Consider the following 17461-nt stretch of genomic DNA (forward strand, 5'->3'; position numbering starts at 1 on the left):
GTGATTGGTTAGCCAATTTGCTCGTCTACATATGACGTAAATCTTCCCTTCATTGTCAATGGCATTTAATGTTTGTGTGTTTATGTCATATTTGAGGCACAGATGACCTAATTTCTCCTTTCAGTGAACTGAATATGTTATTGGTTAGCCGATTTGCTCGTCTACATATCGTTGCTGTCGGGAGGAAACCTCAACGTTTTACACTTATTAGTGTTTTGTTAACTTCTATTGCGATCAATTCAGGGTCCAGTGGTGGAATGTAACTAGGCACATTTAATTTAATTTGTACTAACTGGGCACAAATTATTTCTACTTTACTGAGTATTTTACTTCTACTCCACAGCCACTACATCTCGTAGGCAAATTGTAACTGCTGTAATTTGTTTGGTATTTAATTTCAGTTATTGCCATATGCAAAGTTGGGCCGGAAGTGCCATGTTTTGGCTAATGCGGAACCCTTTATATGGCCGTCTGGTGTCGGGTAGACATGGGTGCACACCTGTCACTTGACAAATGTTTTGTATGCATTTTCTTTAATTTGTATTTATGTGCTGTATGTTTATGCCATGTTAGTTTGTTACTAAGCTTTTGTGTTTGTTAACAGTTCAACGTTGGTTTCAATAAATCCAGCAGTATGCAGAACAACTGATTCATTTTTGGACGAGCTGAAGGAGTGATACAAATGATGATCTTAATTGTTTGAAAACTTTAGTTATAGCTACTTTGTAGATTTTGATTATTAGCTCTGATCAGATATTCAATCTCACTTCGTCTATTTTCAAATTGCCAAAGTGAGCTTTTAGCTCTGACATTTTAAAATAACTCTTACATTTGAAAACCTGTGAAACGGGACCTTCTGCATAATGAGTACTTTTTACTTTTGGTACTTTAAGTATATTTGATGAGTGGACTCTTACTTTAACAGTATTTCTACAATCTGGTTGGTACTGTTGGTACATGGGAGTACATTTTCCAACACTGTATAGAGCATGAGGCATCTTCCATGATAATTGCTCGCAGACACTTGGGGCTATTCAACCCTATACTCTAGTTAACTTGTTTCTCAAACCTTTTAATGTTAGAAATCCATAGACTTGGCTGCCACATGATGTAATAACGAAAGCCGGATGTCCGAGGGAATAGCATGCACCCTTCAAACTAGGGTGTCAAAATAATTCTCTGCTGTCGGGAGGAAACTCCCAAATGTTCATTTTTCAGGAAATTAAGAACCTTCATTTTGAAAACAAAGCAATACTGCCTCATCAAAGTTGGTGTGATTTTATATACCGTATTGTCAATGACCTCTATGAGAGGTGGTGGAGTTAGTTGCTTTAGCAGACATTTTGAGGGTCCAATGGATTTAAGTGATTTTGTCCAAAGCACTTACTACTTTCCATTGGTTCAATATTGGTCTCCCATATTTTCAACATGTTTTTTTTTTTTTGTGGAAGAACGCAGAGACAAGGTAAGAATGTAGTTCATCAGTTTGGAGTCACCCTCAAAGATGTGTACAATAGAACCAGATCCAGAAAAATGTCAAGTATGAAGTTTATGGTGGTTCAAAAAAGGTTCACTGGAGAATTGCTCAAGTTGTAAAGGAGAAGGTTTCCAGATCCATGAACAACAGACCATACCGGGCATGATTCAGACCCTACATAGTGTTTGAAGTTCACATTGACAAAGGAATGAGTATTCTCCAGCTCTTTAGGTGGCCTAAACTATAACACAAATGTTGTCCAACTCTGCTTGGGTGTGATACATGTATGTATAGGCTAATAATACATTGTATGCATCGAAGACTACAACAGAACATCGGTGAGTTAGATTCACCCACAGAAGATAGAGCTGAAAAAATGCAGGTCAAGTTTCAACTCCAAAAACCCAGAAGTATGAACTGAAGACTGGTTTCATGCTGCAGTAACTGCACATGGCCAGTAGGTGGCAACAATGTTCTATTTAAAGAGAATGTATGGGAAATTGGAAATTTGGGATTGTGTTTTTAGTTGATGTATTGTAGCCTATACTTGGGGTCATATTTCATGTTTCGTTTCATGTCCACATCAGCTGCAAACATATTCTATTTCTATGTTCTCACTAGAGCAGTTTTCAACCAGTGGTCCAGGGACCACTTGAGATAAAAAAAAAATCTCTTCATAGCCAAAATATTGCAATAGAATAATTAACTTTCACTGTTCACTGTTGAAGTAATACTATAGGAATATAATATATCTAACTACATTGTTTCTATAAAATATGAAGTATGCAAAGGTACATTTTAGATTCTTTGTAAGCGGTGTACACTACACAGTATCAACTGCTGTTCTCATTCAGCCCAGTTACTTCAATTATAAGTTCATGTCACTTCAGTGGATGCTGTATGGCGTGCCATCCTGAGGATAAAGCATGTGAGTAGTATACCGGTATGTTAACAATTTTATGTCAGACTTTGGACAAATAAATAACAGAGGTTGAATCTTAGAGTATATGGGTTGAATGATGAAGGTTAATATTGGGGGAAGAGTAGCTCTGGTCCATAGCCTATGGACCAGAGCTAGGGGAAGAGGATTCATTGCGCTATAAAAAGTAGTTCGCAAGCGCAAGTTTCTCAGCGTTTTCACTTGTTTTGTTTAAAAACTACTTTCTTACTTTTAAAAATATATAAATAACTGTGCTATTCATTTAGAAACGCGTACTGTCAAGATTGGTGAAATTATTAGAAAAGTAGACCGTTTTGCGGAGTGATACCATGATGAACGATTGAGTTGATTGAGAACGAGTGTCAGCCGAGAGAGAGTGAGGACAGCAGTTCAGAAAGTCAGATCACATCAATTGATCCGAGTGGACTGAACACGACACGTTTGCAAAGGTTAGTTGGCAATAATTAATCGATACGATACAGTTTGAAGATGACTTATTGTTTTTTCTTGGTGTTCTACTAAGATGTTGTACTTTTATGAGCAGTTCACGAGTCCAATGATTAAACATTGTTTAATGAAAGCTGGTTAACAAACTAACCCGTGCAGCCGTGTGTGTCGAAGATTGAATGTGAACAACAAGGCAGTTCACGGCTTAAAAAAAACATTAGGCCTACCTAACAATTTGACACTTTTATATTAACATTTATTGTAATAGCTCCTACATTTATTTTATAGACTTTCTCCAATAAAGCCAATTCAATTGGTTTTGTACTTTTCGTTTGACGACATGCGCATATCTTGCAGGTGAAGCACATGGCCAAATTTAACAATTCGATAGTATGAACATTACAGTATGTTATATTAGCCTACATGTTGCCTCTGACTGAACTGTAACTGCATTTAGCCTAGTGTAGTAACTTTTTCATGTTTTCTTCAAATGCAGGATCGAGAATTGATTAAAAGTCAAAATGAGTGGACGAGCAAGAGCCAGATCAAGGGGCCGAGCACGTGGTCAGGAGACCGCAGCTCCTGGAATGGTAGGACTACTGTGATTGTTGTTTTACATGACAAACGCATCAGTATAGTTGACTTGCAGAAGCATTGTAGACCTACTTGGAATTATTACATACACTAGTTCCCATGCCTTTTGTCACCCCTGGGCCCTGGCCTGCAATATGCTTCTGTTGGTATTCACTCTCAGTTTGAACTTCAAGTGCTGGCAGGTGTGTGCCTGCCAAGCACCTGGACTGGACATGGGTCCTGCAACGGTTCTGTTTTCTCCAAGCAACAAAACATTATACATGTATCAAGCTGAACGTTGTTGTAAAGGGGGTGAGGCTTTCCATTCAGAGAAATAATCGACTGAAATAAAGTTTCTTAACTTTTCTTTAGGAGATTCTGTCTTGGGGGAAACCAAATGATGATGTACTGTAATCAAGTTGGCATTAGATTTTAACTTATGCAGCTAGTGGCAACACTTACAATTCATAAGCATTTCCCACTTGGGAACTGCAGAACTATAGTTGCTCCACTCTTTTCTGGTTCTTAAAACTGGAAAAAAGTAGCCTGTACTGGAGAATCAAAAATGTACTCTTATTTTGGGCGGGGATAATGATGTGGCTGGCTGTGCGTCCATATTTAGTATTTAAGCTGTGACATAAGCGCCTCCTCCAGAGCAACTTTGGGTCCTACTGTTTGTACCGCTTTTGTGTCCCCATAGAGTTGACTAAATTACTAAATTCTCATTTTACCGCTTTCCTTGCAACAACAAAAAGCTACTGGTCTCCCAAATCTGGCTGTCTGCCCCACACTGAATACCATCACTATTTTATTTCATTGTGTCAACTAAATCCTAGATCGTAGTAATGCAAACTAGATTCGACGTACTCAACCCTGCACACATTCTAAATATGCCCCTGAAATATTGTACTGAGCAAATGGACTGTTACCACCTTCAATAATTATAATGACAGTCTTTATTGTTTTTCTTTGTCATGGACACTTGTACAGTTACATTAATAATTCTACTCTAGTTGAAAGCATTGGACCCATTTTAACCCTCAATGGCTTCCTTTCTGAAAAATAACGTTATTGTAAAACGTTGGCATCACCTCCCGTCCGCTTCTCATTGTAAATGGCAATATCTGAACCAGTGAATCTTTTTACAATAATGTTATTTTTCAGAATGGAAGCCATTGAGGGTTAAAATTGGGTCTTGATGCGTTCAACTTGCGTAGAATTATTAATGTAACTGTAAAAGTGTCCATGACAAAAAATATATGATGTGGAGACAAAGACTATAATTATTTATTATTATTGAAGGGTGTCCATTTGCTCAGTACAATATTTTATGGGCATATTTAGACTGTGTGCAGGGTTGAGTATGTTGAATCTAGTTTGCATTACTACAATCTCTAATGGAGGATTTACTTGACACAATGAAATAAAATGGCGATGGTATTCAGTGTGGGGCAGACAGCCAGATTTGGTAGACCAGTAGCTTTGTTGCAAGGAAAGCGGTAAAATGAGATTTTAGAGGTTTTAGTCTCCGATCGGTTCAAACACCGCTCCGACGGAAGCTACAGGTATAGTAATGACATTGTTCAATGTTGAAAATTAGTAATGCCCATAACCACGTAAACCCTAGTTGCCCAGGGGCCTGTACTTGGCCTCTTCATTTTTCCCCTCTACAATAAACCTATCAAACTAGCCGATCTCCAAGCATCACTTCACAAAGGCTATTTTATTTTCACTAAATGTTCTATAATGACATGCATGCTCAGAATAGCGATGCTAGGGTAAGGTTCATGTACTGTATGTAGTGTATGATGCCAACCTAATGTGTTTCCGTAGGCCCCGTCTCTGGAAACTGCAATGGCACCGCCTATTCCTGCTCCTGCTGAGGGTGAGCTGCCTGGCAGAGGCAGGCAAAAAACTGCCCCAGGAGCCATAGCTACAGAAGGTGACTTATCTTGTATCCTCCTATTCTTGTGGTGTTTCTGCTGCCTTGCACTGATGTTTGTCATTGTCATAAATTGAATCAGTAAAAATTAGCATGGACTTTATTTTTTCAATTAAATCTCTTAAATAACCACAAAACAAGTCCACAGGACGTTTTTGTGTTATCCTTATAGTTTTAATGTCTTATTTCTGCCTAATAAAGTATTAAATTAATTACAGGGTCCTGTAGTTTTAAGTAGTAACATTAAAATAATTACAGAATAGGAGTTATGGCAGCTTTATTGAGCTCAATCAGATTGTGATGATGATACCCTGTCCTGGTTCTAATCAGTAGAGGTCAAATGCTAAATAAATATAGTTAAGCAGAAGGAAAGTCATTTGTGTTGCGATATATTTATTTGATCCCTTTTTAGAGGATGTGCTGCAGATCTCTGGAGGTTTCCAGAAAGTGAAGATTGGAGAGCGAGGACGTCGCCGTGATTTCCACGATGCAGGAGTGAACACCAGACAGTCCATGGAGCACGTCAAAGAGTGCAAGGCTGGTCTGTATATGACATGGTTGTATAAAATAATACACACACAAGATGCACAATTGTTTCTCTAGGTAACTTACATAATGTGCAGAACACATAGCTACAGTACATAACTAATATGTTTCAGAGCTCACACATGATGGTGATATGAAGCGTCTCAATTTCAGCACCAAGAGGATTCAATTCTGATTCATTCATATGCATCACACATTGTGAGGTCCTCACTTCGGGGCCTTTAAAACATTTTATTTCCAACATGCAAATAAAACAATAGAAATATAGCAATAACATTTTAATAATAGTGTTACAATTACTATAGTCTGGTTGAAGTCAATCCTGCAGTCAGTCAGACAAACCCGTGCTGACTCTGCTGAGTTAATCCCTCGTGGCTCTCGACATGCGTAGAGGGTTAAAACTAATCTGTGCTGCAGTTTAAAAATCACCCGTAGCTTCCTGTGAGGTGAGGGTGTCTGACTCATGGTGTCTCTGACTGTTAGATTATACACAACCCTACCCTATACAGTGTACAACACCATACACACCTGCAAACATGACAGTACTGTACATCAGACCAAAACATACCGCCATAAATAGTTGTTCCTCTTTGTGTTCACTGATTGCTTTCAAAGGAACCACTGGCTCTGTCATTCAGTTGAAAGCCAACTTCTTGCGCATCATCTCACGTCCTCAGTGGGCTCTGTATCAGTACCACGTGGACTACAATCCTCCCATGGAGTCACGCCGCCTGCGTAGCGCCCTTCTCTACCAGCACGATGAAACACTTGGAAATGCACGTTCCTTCGACGGGGCCATCCTCTTTCTGCCTCGCAGACTTCACAACAAGGTACTAAAACACAAGCAGTCACATCTCACCTGGCACAGAAATTCAGCCCTTTAAAAAAAAAAAACAATGAATGCCGAAACATTCAATTAAAAAGCTGATTGAAATAATGTCAATCGATGTAAATCAAGAAAAGACCACTAAACTTAGCAACAAAAGTCCGGAAACTTAACTTTGGTCCATTATTTCTCCACTTAAATGATACCAATCGGTATTGTATTTTTTATCATTTTAATCGTTGATTAGTCACCTTTACAACGGGGTATAGATTGTAAGGATCAGGTTTTGGTGGAATGAGCAACACAGCTAAACGTGTGGCTAGCACCTCCAAAACATTTGCCAAAATAGCAAGTGGTTGGTATTCAACCCTTGCTTGGAGTTGCTCAAAACAACACATTGGCCATTTTTACGCTTTATTAATTTTACACTCGGTGTTGGGGAACTCAGTAGTGGGTGCAAGATCGAAAAACAGCTGCAACAGCTTGGCACCATGCTGGTCAGCCAACATGTGAATTTGTTTTTCCTTATTACTGTGGGAGAGTGCAATCATCCAATCCACTAAGTAACTCAAAGCATTTGGCAATTTCTTTTTGGAGGCGCTATCCAGTATCCACACATTTAGCTGTGTTGCTCATTCCACGAAAGCCCGGTCCTTACAATCTATACCGCGTTGTAAAGGTGACTAATCAAGGATTAAAATGATATAAAATATAAAAAAATATAAATACATAATTTCTCTACTTTAACAATACCAATTGGTATTGTTAAAGTAGAGAAATGATGCACGAAAGTGAAGTTTCCAAACTTTTGTTGCCGAGTTTATTATTGTTATAATCATCAGAGCATTATGATGAACAACATCTCAGATTCCTACTGATTATGTGTTTGTGTGTTAACTGTTTAGGAGACAGTGCTTAGCAGCGAGACCCGAAATGGAGAGAAGGTCCAGATAACGGTTACACTGACCAATGAGCTACCTCCAACCTCGCCTGCGTGCCTTCAGTTCTACAACATTATCTTTAAAAGGTCAGATTTTCAAAAATGGATAGATCTGCAATGACTTATAACAATACCAAGTTCACAGAAAATATATACAAAATATTAACCAACTTAAACCCTATTGATATCTATTCTTTCTTGGTACGCTACACGCTTCTTGGTACCTCTACACGCTTAGCTGTAATCTACAAGCGTGATCTACAATCACGTCAATGCGCTGTGAGCTTGTTAAGCTACTTTTGGCGAATGTTTTCCAAATAATTTTATTTATATAGCACCTTTCTAGGCATGAGCCGAAAAGTGCTGCACAACATGGAAGGAATAAAAACAAAATTCACAAGGAAAATAAACATAATAAACAAGTAATTACCAAACATTCAAGCAAATAAAATAAAACATCAGTAAAAGACAGGGAAAAACTATTTTTATAGGAATGTTTTTTTTAAAACTAATAGGGTTTTAATGGGGATTTAAAACGTAAGGGGTCAGTGAGGCAATTTTTTTTCTGGTAGCGCATTCCAGAGCTTAGGAGCTCGGATGTCGAAGGCCTGATCACCCTTCGTGACAAAGTTTACAGTACGAATTTTTAGGAGCCCCTCAGGCTGCGAGAAAGGTCATGAGGGGGCTCAGTGCATGACTGAAGTTCTGTTTAGCAGAAGGTGGCATTCCCATTTCCTGTTTTTGATTATGCTTATTTATTGGCCAATTAACATTTGCACCCCTACTTTACACATCTACTTGGTTAGCTTTGTAATTCTAATACATATAACTTTTATATTTGTTAGGGTTCTGAGAATGCTGAACATGCAGCAGATTGGACGGCACTATTACAACCCAGACGATCCCCTCAACATCCCACAGCACAGGTACTGATCCACTCCACATCCCACAGCAGAGGTGCTGTATAAACCATAGAGAGAATATAGCACACTGGAAATCATGTTCCTGTTGTCAATTCTACGTTTCAATCATGAAATAACTTAATATTTTTCATGACATTAGATTAGACATGCATGACATTAGTCTTGTTTGTCTCTTTCTCTTGTCATTTCAACACAATGACATTGTTTCTCAGATTGACGATCTGGCCAGGCTACACAACGACCATTTTGCAGTATGAGTCGAGCATCATGATGTGTGCTGATGTGAGTCACAAGGTGCTGCGCAGTGAGACTGTTCTGGACTTCATGACCAACCTGAAGCAGCAGTGTGGCATGCAGCGCTTCAAGGAGGCATGCACCAAGGAGCTGATCGGCCTCATTGTACTCACTAAGTAAGAGGAGCTTCAAAGCTGTTCTTTTAGCAGACAAATGTATTTAGGGTGCTGAATATCGTGCTAGGAGTCTAACATCGTCTGTAGTTGTCTTTTACTGGTTTTAACTACTTAAGCCCCATTTCATACATTAAGGAAATGTTCAAAAATAGAAGATCTACAAGCTCAGTTGTAAGCTTGTAGATCTGCTATTTTTTTTAAATGGTGACATTACAGCTTCACCTGAAATGAGTTTCTATAATGCACTGATGTATACTGTATCTGCAGAAATCCTATATATTCTTACTTTCCACAGGTACAACAATAAAACTTACAGGATTGATGACATTGCATGGGATCACACTCCAAACAACACGTTCACCAGGGCAGACACTGAGATCTCCTTCTCTGACTACTACAAGACTGTATGTTTTCCAGCTGCCAATAAATCTATAGGGCTGTCACCATGAGAATTAGCAGCATTATAAAGAACACCAATAATAATTAGTTTTCCCTGTACCGTGTTTGTGTAAATGTCAGCAACTGATTTTGTTGGAGCAGGGCCATAATTGCTGCATGAAGACAAAATGGAAACATTTTATTTGTAAATGCATAAAACTTGACATCAAGCGCAGATTATTATTCTTTATTGTGACAGCAACTCATGGACCATCTGTGTACTGCATTTAAAGGCCTACACTTTACTAATGTAATTACGGTATTTAATCTTTCTTCAGCAATATCAGCTAGACATCCGCTGCAGTGACCAGGCACTGCTGATTAGCCAGCTGAAGAGGAGAGGTCCTGCTGGCGCACCAGACCCTGGACCTGCCATGCTGGTCCCAGAACTCTGCTATCTCACAGGTGCCAGCTCCTTCATGCCACTTTCAACTCTATAACCCCTTGAACCACACGACTAAAGTGACTTAAAGCTGTAGCTAATCGGGTAGTTTAGACAGTATGACTAGTCTAAACTAAGTATGCACCCCAGCTAATCAAATACTGTAATGGGTTTGTTATATTTTGTTGTGCCAGTGTGAAAGCATAGACAATACCGTTGACTACTGTCAATGAATGCATGCACTTTAAATGCATGCAGCACCTACTGTGTGTGTTTGTGTGTACATGTATATATCATAAAAAATGCCCTTAAACCAGAATGCCATTACCCACAGGTCTGACTGACAAGATGCGTGCCGACTTCAACATCATGAAGGACTTGTCCGCTCAGACCAGACTGACCCCAGAACAGAGAGAGACACGCCTCAGCACATTTGCAAACCAAATTCAAAAGTAGGTCATCATGCTCATAATGCAGCAGGCACATGTACAAGACTTCTTAGTGTACAATCCTGGTACAAGCGTGAACAGAAAAGTGTTGCCAAAATGATGACTTTAGATAACTACATTATTTTTCTTATCAGCAGCAGTGTCCTAACGGTAGCCTTCTTTTTTTTTTTTCTAGGAACACACAAGTCCAGACGGAGCTAAACACCTGGGGTCTCAACTTCGATAAAGAGCTTCTGAACATAAAGGGAAGAGTCCTCCAGTCTGAGAGGATTTTCCAGGGTTCCCGCTCGGTAAAATAATTATTATAAATGATATCACATTGTACCTGGCATCACTATTTTGGACATGTCATAGGCCAAAGAATGTCAGTAAATGTCAAATGTTGGTTTTGAACCCTGCACAGGGTTTGAACTTGTTGAAACCCTGTGCAGAAGGTTGAGGAAGCAATTACTGACAAAACTGTTTTTGTTTTAAACTCAGTACGACTACAACCCCATGCAAGCTGATTGGTCCAGAGAGATGCGTGGGCTGCCTATCATCAGCTCCCCCCCTCTGCATAAATGGCTGTTGTTCTGCACCAGACGCAACAGCAATGAGGCCCAGGGCCTGGTGCAGACCCTTGGCAAGGTATCTGGTCCTTTGGGCATCCAGCTGGACAGACCTACCATGTGAGTTAATGAAGTACAAATGTGTTTTTGTCCACATGGTGGCAGTAGTATCCTTAAATTACAGACCTTAAAAATTCCAAGGTTTGTGGGAAATTATCATGAACACATCTTAAGCTGTCAACTCGCAACATAACAATATGTTAACCTGCATAATTGTCATTTATGTTTAATGTCACATTAAACGGTTATGCTTCCTTTTTAAAGGGTGGATTATGAGGACCGGCAGGAGGCTCTCCTCAGAGCTCTGCAGCAGAATGTGACACAGGAGACTCAGATGGTAAGTAGGACTGCAACTATCCAATATTCTATCAGATTATTCTTAACTTTTTGATATAAACAGTCAATGACAGTCTGTGATAATCAACAGTCTTTTAATTGTTTTATATATTGACTTTTATATATTGACTAAGTTTAGTTTATTTGCATGTAGTTACATAAAAATCAGACCAATCAGACATGGTCATGAATACTTTATGCTTCCAGTCACTAGTTTAAAGTCTCATTTCTCATGTCATAATATTATTTTTGGAAAATTATGGTCAATTTTTTACCATAAAGTCGCGTATGTTCTGAGGGGCATGGCTACCGTTACAGTCTATGAACGGGAGCCACCCCCCGTTCAGTTAAAATAAAAACCAACGAAGAGTAAGGGGGGGGGAATTCCCGCCTCGTTGTCTGGGCCAGCCAATGGCCAGCTGGGCCCAAACGGAGCCAGCCAATGGCCAGCTGGGCCCAAACGGATCTAGAAATATGGCGACTTACAGTGCAAGGAATTACAGGCTTCATTTTACGTCCACGTTAGAGCCGGGGAACGCTTTGTCCATATTTTTACAGTCTATGGTTGGGACATAGGGACAAAGCTGTTCCTTGGGTGTGGTTGCACCACTCAAAAAATTGTAAACATGACAAAAAAGAAGTTATTTAGATACTAGTTCACAAGTATGGCCAGAGAGGCCAAACAATACACAAATGGGCTTGTCATGTGGCATTCCTAGGAATCCTAAAACATGACAGCAAAATATAGCACTAGGTACAAAAGGGTGGTGATGACAGAAATGATGCTGGGTATACACAGCCTTGAAACAATATAGATAAGGAAGTAAAAAGGAATGATGAGGTAACAGTAAAGGTATTTGCCCACTGGTGCGTTTATTTATAGGCCAAATTTCATAGGACATAAAAACAATCTACCTCACTTTGTCAATCAAGTTTGCACAAAATGCAGTGCCACCGCAACATACCAGTGTGCAACCACCTTACTTTACAAAGGCTATGTACTAGCCTTTGTTCAGACCTATATATTTATTTCTGTTTATACTTTGACCATTGTGTATTTGTCCTGCCACTAAAAGTTTAGCACTTAATGATTTGTATTTCATAGGTACTTTGAGGTGTGTCATGGATGTTTTATTTGCTGTTCTGTAATGTGACATGTACGATGTTGCATTGAAGTGAGACTGTGTCTCGTAAAAGAGACGGTCTCAATGTGTTTTTACTGGTTGCATAAAATAAAAAGAATGCTATAAAAGTCAGATTAACATTCTAAATAGCTAAAGTCACAGATTGTGCATTTGAATGAACCCATCACCTAGGCTAACAAGTATTTCTATTGCTATTGGCCCTAACAAATAGTAAAGTAATCGTAATGTGATGGAATCCATGTGATCCATGAGATTTTGATCTCCTGATGGCATATAGTGTACACACTGGCCTTCATGGATGAGCTATGGTTGATCACAAGTTCAATAAACTGAAACATATCGTCTCAGAAGCATCCTCCATTTTTACACAAGGAGAAGGAAAACATAAATTACTGAGATGTCTATTCACATGCGATTAGTATTAACATAGAATCCCAAAGTTTTACTAATTAGCCCAAAAGTTTATTATTTGGGTAATTTTTTTTATTCCAAACGAATGTCCCAGAGTATGGATTGGGTTTAAGGAGGAGATACTTGTTGCATTGTAATGGAATGAACTCTGTACCCATAATGTGAACCTGGAACCGTTAAACCAGCGTCATCATTGATGTACTCTAATACTGTAGGTGGTAGTGGTCCTCCCCACAAATAAGAAGGACAAATATGACAGCGTCAAGAAGTTCCTCTGTGTGGACTGCCCCACCCCCAGTCAGTGTGTGGTGGCTCGCACTCTCAGCAAACCACAAGCCCTCATGACCGTAGCCACCAAGATCGTTCTGCAGATGGCCTGCAAGATGGGAGGAGAGCTGTGGAGTGTGGAAATCCCGGTTAGTCCCTTTGTCCCATCCAATCATTTGATGTTTTCACAAGTTGCATTCATACCTCATATTCATACACAACTTCTGAAACATTTCACCACCTCCGTTGTTGTAGCTCAAGCAGCTGATGATTGTAGGAATCGACAGCTACCACGACACCACTGCTGGGAAGAGGTCCATTGGTGCTCTGGTGGCCAGTCTGAACAATGGCATGACCAGGTTAGTACAGTATATGGAGACTAATTATCATATTAGCAATTATTCTATTAACTTTCTTGATTAATTGAGAAGCACGTCTTTATTTTATTTACAATGGTTGATTGAGAAGCGTACATCTTTATTTTATTAACAAAAGGGTTGATTGAAAATGTATTGATTACTTATTAGACAGAAATGAAACGGCATGAGGTACAGTCAAGACATTTGAGCTAAAAGGATATCCTATGTATTCAATTAATCTGAAATCAACATGGTTTCGTATTTGTTGATATGTACTGTTATGTGTTATTTTTATGCTATGTACAGAGTAGGAGAAAAGAAAAACAAACCAGAACTGTAGGCAGTGCATGCAGTGAATGCCAACACCTGCCAACAAGGTTTAATTAAAATGTACTGATATATCTGTGCTGTTGAATAGGTGGTACTCCAAGTGTGTTCTCCAGGACAGAGGACAGGAACTCATTGATGGATTGAAGATGGCCTTCATCGGTAAGTTCATTTTATTTCAATATTCTACCCTTGAGCTTGAGGCCGACTCTGTGCCTTCATCAATCTGATTCAGCCTAATTTGTGAGATGGGATTTGTTTTTCAGGTGCACTCAAAGACTACTACAAGTTCAACAACTTCCTGCCTGCCCGCATCATCGTGTATCGTGATGGAGTGGGAGATGGGATGCTGGCAACCGTGGTGGATTATGAAGTTGAACAGCTCAAGGATTCCATCAGGACGATGGGGACTGACTACATGTAAGAACTTTGTCCAAAGTTAGATTTTGAATGTCTGCCTTATAACTAGGGCTGACCCCAAAAAATAGATTAATCGACGTTCGTTCGATAAGCACGGGAGTCAATCTTGAAATAAAAAATCGAATAGTCATTTTTTAAAGCGGACCCTTTTGGTCCATGAGCCGGCCCATTTTGGTCTGTGAGCCAGGCATGTCATATTATTAAATTAAGTAAACTTTAAGAAGAGCTGTGGTCATTGAATGCGCAACTGACTGGCATGCAGGTACAGCCTAATTACTTATTTGGCAGCACCTGCAATGACAATACACATTTTAAAAGGCTTTCATATACTATTAATATTTTTTAATAAGGTTTGTCCTTGAAAATAAAAATGTGAAAATGTTTGTATAGTTTTGGATATTAATTAATTATTAAAGCACAGGACCTCTCATTTCTCCCAGGCAGCTCTGATTGCACTTATAGTCTATTGCTGCGAGCCATGCGTGTGTCTCGCAGCAAGCTCTGCTGCGCTGTCATAAAGCCTCGATTAAATGGCGCTTTATTTCAGTAAATTTTATGGCAAGAGAAGCAAAATGCCGTTCATTTACACTTGACAGCGTGTGCCGTTTTGATTGGCAAAACTTATATAATGCCTTTTATTATTTAGCCTATTTGTTTTAGTTTTTTGTTTAGTTCCATAGAACTTAGAGCCTGGGATGCCTACATGTGTCAGGCTTGATTGGTTGCGCTTAATAAGAGTTCATGTTATGGTCGGTTGGTGTTTTTTCCACGAAGCCTCTGACTTTATTATTTCAGTTATAAATGTTACACGAGAGAAGCAAAATGTGCTGTGCAGTTTTGGATTATATTCCTTTATTTGATGGAGAGGTAATGCATGCCTGTTTCAGGCGCTGTTTTTTCTTCTGACACGTGTCAGGCTTGAAGAGTTCATTCATGTTACCGTTCGTTTACAATTGACAGGAGTTTGGATTATATATATTATTATTTTTTGATTGAGAGGTAATTGAGAGGCGGTGTTTAATAATTGTTAAATAAAAGACCAATCCAATATGCGTTCCTCTCTACTATTTGTATCTTCTGCAGCTATATCGCTGTTTTATTATAAGCCTAATTCATTGTGCGTCACTGCTCGCCCCCCCCGTCCCCCCCCCCCCCCCCGTCGGATGTCGTAGCGTCGAAGATCGATGTTTTTTTTTTATTGAAGCGTCGATCTTCAAAAACGTGATCGAAGGTCAGCCCTACTTATAACTATTGTTAGCTTTGCTTCTAGTCTTCCAACCATGAGTAGTCTCCCAAAAAAAGATCAGAGAGACATTGGTAGGATAATTGTATACATTTTTTGCACAGTCAGATGTGTTTCATACAAGTGTCAGCTTCCTGTTAATTCTATGGAAGCAAAGGGTGGAGCAGCTTGTTGACAGCTTTAAAGTGTGTTCAAGTGCAGATCTGGAACCTGTTTGCTGTATGAAATGCTCAAACAGTTTATGGCCTCCATCTCTAGTATAAAGGATGAAAATCAAAAAGAGGTTGCATACTCGTATCCACTATGCAGAATGTTGAAACCAATGTTTTGACCAGAGGTCGTCTTCAGGCTTTAATTTTTTTATTTTGATTTGTTTTTTATATATGTTTTTATTTGGTTTTTAACATTTTAAAGAACAAAACATTTAATTTCCCCACACCTTCCTCCCCCAGCATAAATACAAATACATCATTGTCCTCGTTCTCTGTCACGTCTTAGTGCACTGCATACTCTGTTTCCTCACATGAAAGGAGAGGATAATAACAACAACTGCAACAACAAAAGATAACGAGTACATATATAAGTATACACAACAGCAAAAAGAGATAATAAGATTGATCTCCATTTCTAACCTTGTCCTCTGTTCTAGGCCCAAGTTAACTGTGGTGGTGGTGAAGAAGCGCATCTCCTCCAGGTTCTTTGCCTACATGAATGGAAAGCTGACCAACCCTCCCCCTGGAACTGTTGTTGACACAGATGTCACCAGACCCGAGTGGTAAGTTCTCTCTACTCAGCAGTTGTCCCTTAACAATGTACGGTAAACGGACCACAACAGAAAGCAGCGGGCATTTCCCCAAACCCACCAGCTACATATATTAAAGTGTAACTGTCAGTGTTTGCAATTTAGCATGGCATACATCACATATATAAAAAGTAGTTATCATGAAACATGTGTAAGCTAAGAACGTAACTGTGGACTATCTATATCATGAATCTATATATGTAAACTATACATACTATACTATATTATATTATACATGTGTACTATAAAGTGCTATGATTGTGCTATGATTGTTTGTTTATAATAAACGTTTTAATTGACATTGCAGCATCCATACATTTAAGTTCTTCTCACATGATCAACATTTCTCAGTCCTTTCATAGTTGATCCCTGTTCTTGTGCTAATGGCAAAAATAGCAGATCTATAATCTTGATCACGTATTGTGACATAGGTCTGAAGATATGTATGTATATATATATATATATATATATATATATATATGTGTGTGTGTATATATAATATATATATATAATGGTGTAGTGTGAAAGATGTACCCTAAGATGTATACTCTAGGGTTTAAGTGTTAAAAGATGTATTGGTGGTTTTTGAGTGCAACCACTCCAAGGAACAGCAATGTCCCGATAATAGGCGGTGCTGTTGCACCACTCGCTTCAGACTGGTCTGATTTTTATTTTTCCATCTCCCTCCACCCTGAACACTGTTAAACAAAATGTCTGTCTTACTCCCAGGTATGACTTCTACATTGTGAGCCAGGCAGTTCGCATGGGAAGTGTCTCTCCTACCCACTACAACGTGGTGTATGACACCAGTGGACTGAAGCCTGACCACATGCAGCGACTAACCTACAAACTCTGCCACATGTACTACAATTGGCAGGTAACTGCAACTTCCTGCATTGACTGCTTGAAATGCAAGACATTCAGCTGATGAGCCACAATGTTTGATTTTGTTGGCCCAAAATATGCTATAATTTAAGTTTACCACATCAATTTCTTCGGTGCATGATGACAGTTTGTTTATTATGGCAATTGAGCTCTATGTCAAGCCTAATCCAACGCTCTAATTTGGCAAGTGAAAATATATGAGATAACCTGTATTTTGTTTTCAGGGCATCATTGCGGTTCCAGCTCCCTGCCAGTACGCACACAAGATGGCGTTCCTGGTCGGTCAGAGCATCCACAGGCAGCCCAATGTTCACCTGGATGATTACCTGTTCTACCTGTGAGGAAGGACACATGAAGAGGCCATT

The 17461-nt window shown here is 39.2% G+C and overlaps 1 protein-coding gene across 1 annotated transcript; it reads left to right on the forward strand.

Moving 5' to 3' along the window:
• Positions 1-3385: 3385 nt before the first annotated feature.
• Positions 3386-17437, forward strand: LOC308322623 (piwi-like protein 1; the record flags this gene model as incomplete). Its single annotated transcript, XM_080773998.1, has 20 exons — positions 3386-3454; positions 5271-5379; positions 5792-5924; positions 6545-6755; positions 7657-7778; positions 8537-8617; positions 8827-9024; positions 9320-9428; positions 9741-9867; positions 10179-10296; positions 10469-10583; positions 10774-10961; positions 11166-11238; positions 13009-13209; positions 13316-13419; positions 13838-13908; positions 14013-14166; positions 16059-16184; positions 16941-17088; positions 17321-17437. The coding sequence occupies 20 exons, from the start codon at positions 3386-3388 to the stop codon at positions 17435-17437; spliced, it is 2574 nt and encodes an 857-aa protein (XP_080630124.1).
• Between the last annotated feature and the right edge of the window lie 24 nt (positions 17438-17461).

This window comes from Protomyctophum bolini, assembly GCF_963924005.1.
Source record: "Protomyctophum bolini genome assembly, chromosome: 10".
Classification (NCBI taxonomy): Eukaryota; Metazoa; Chordata; class Actinopteri; order Myctophiformes; family Myctophidae; genus Protomyctophum; species Protomyctophum bolini.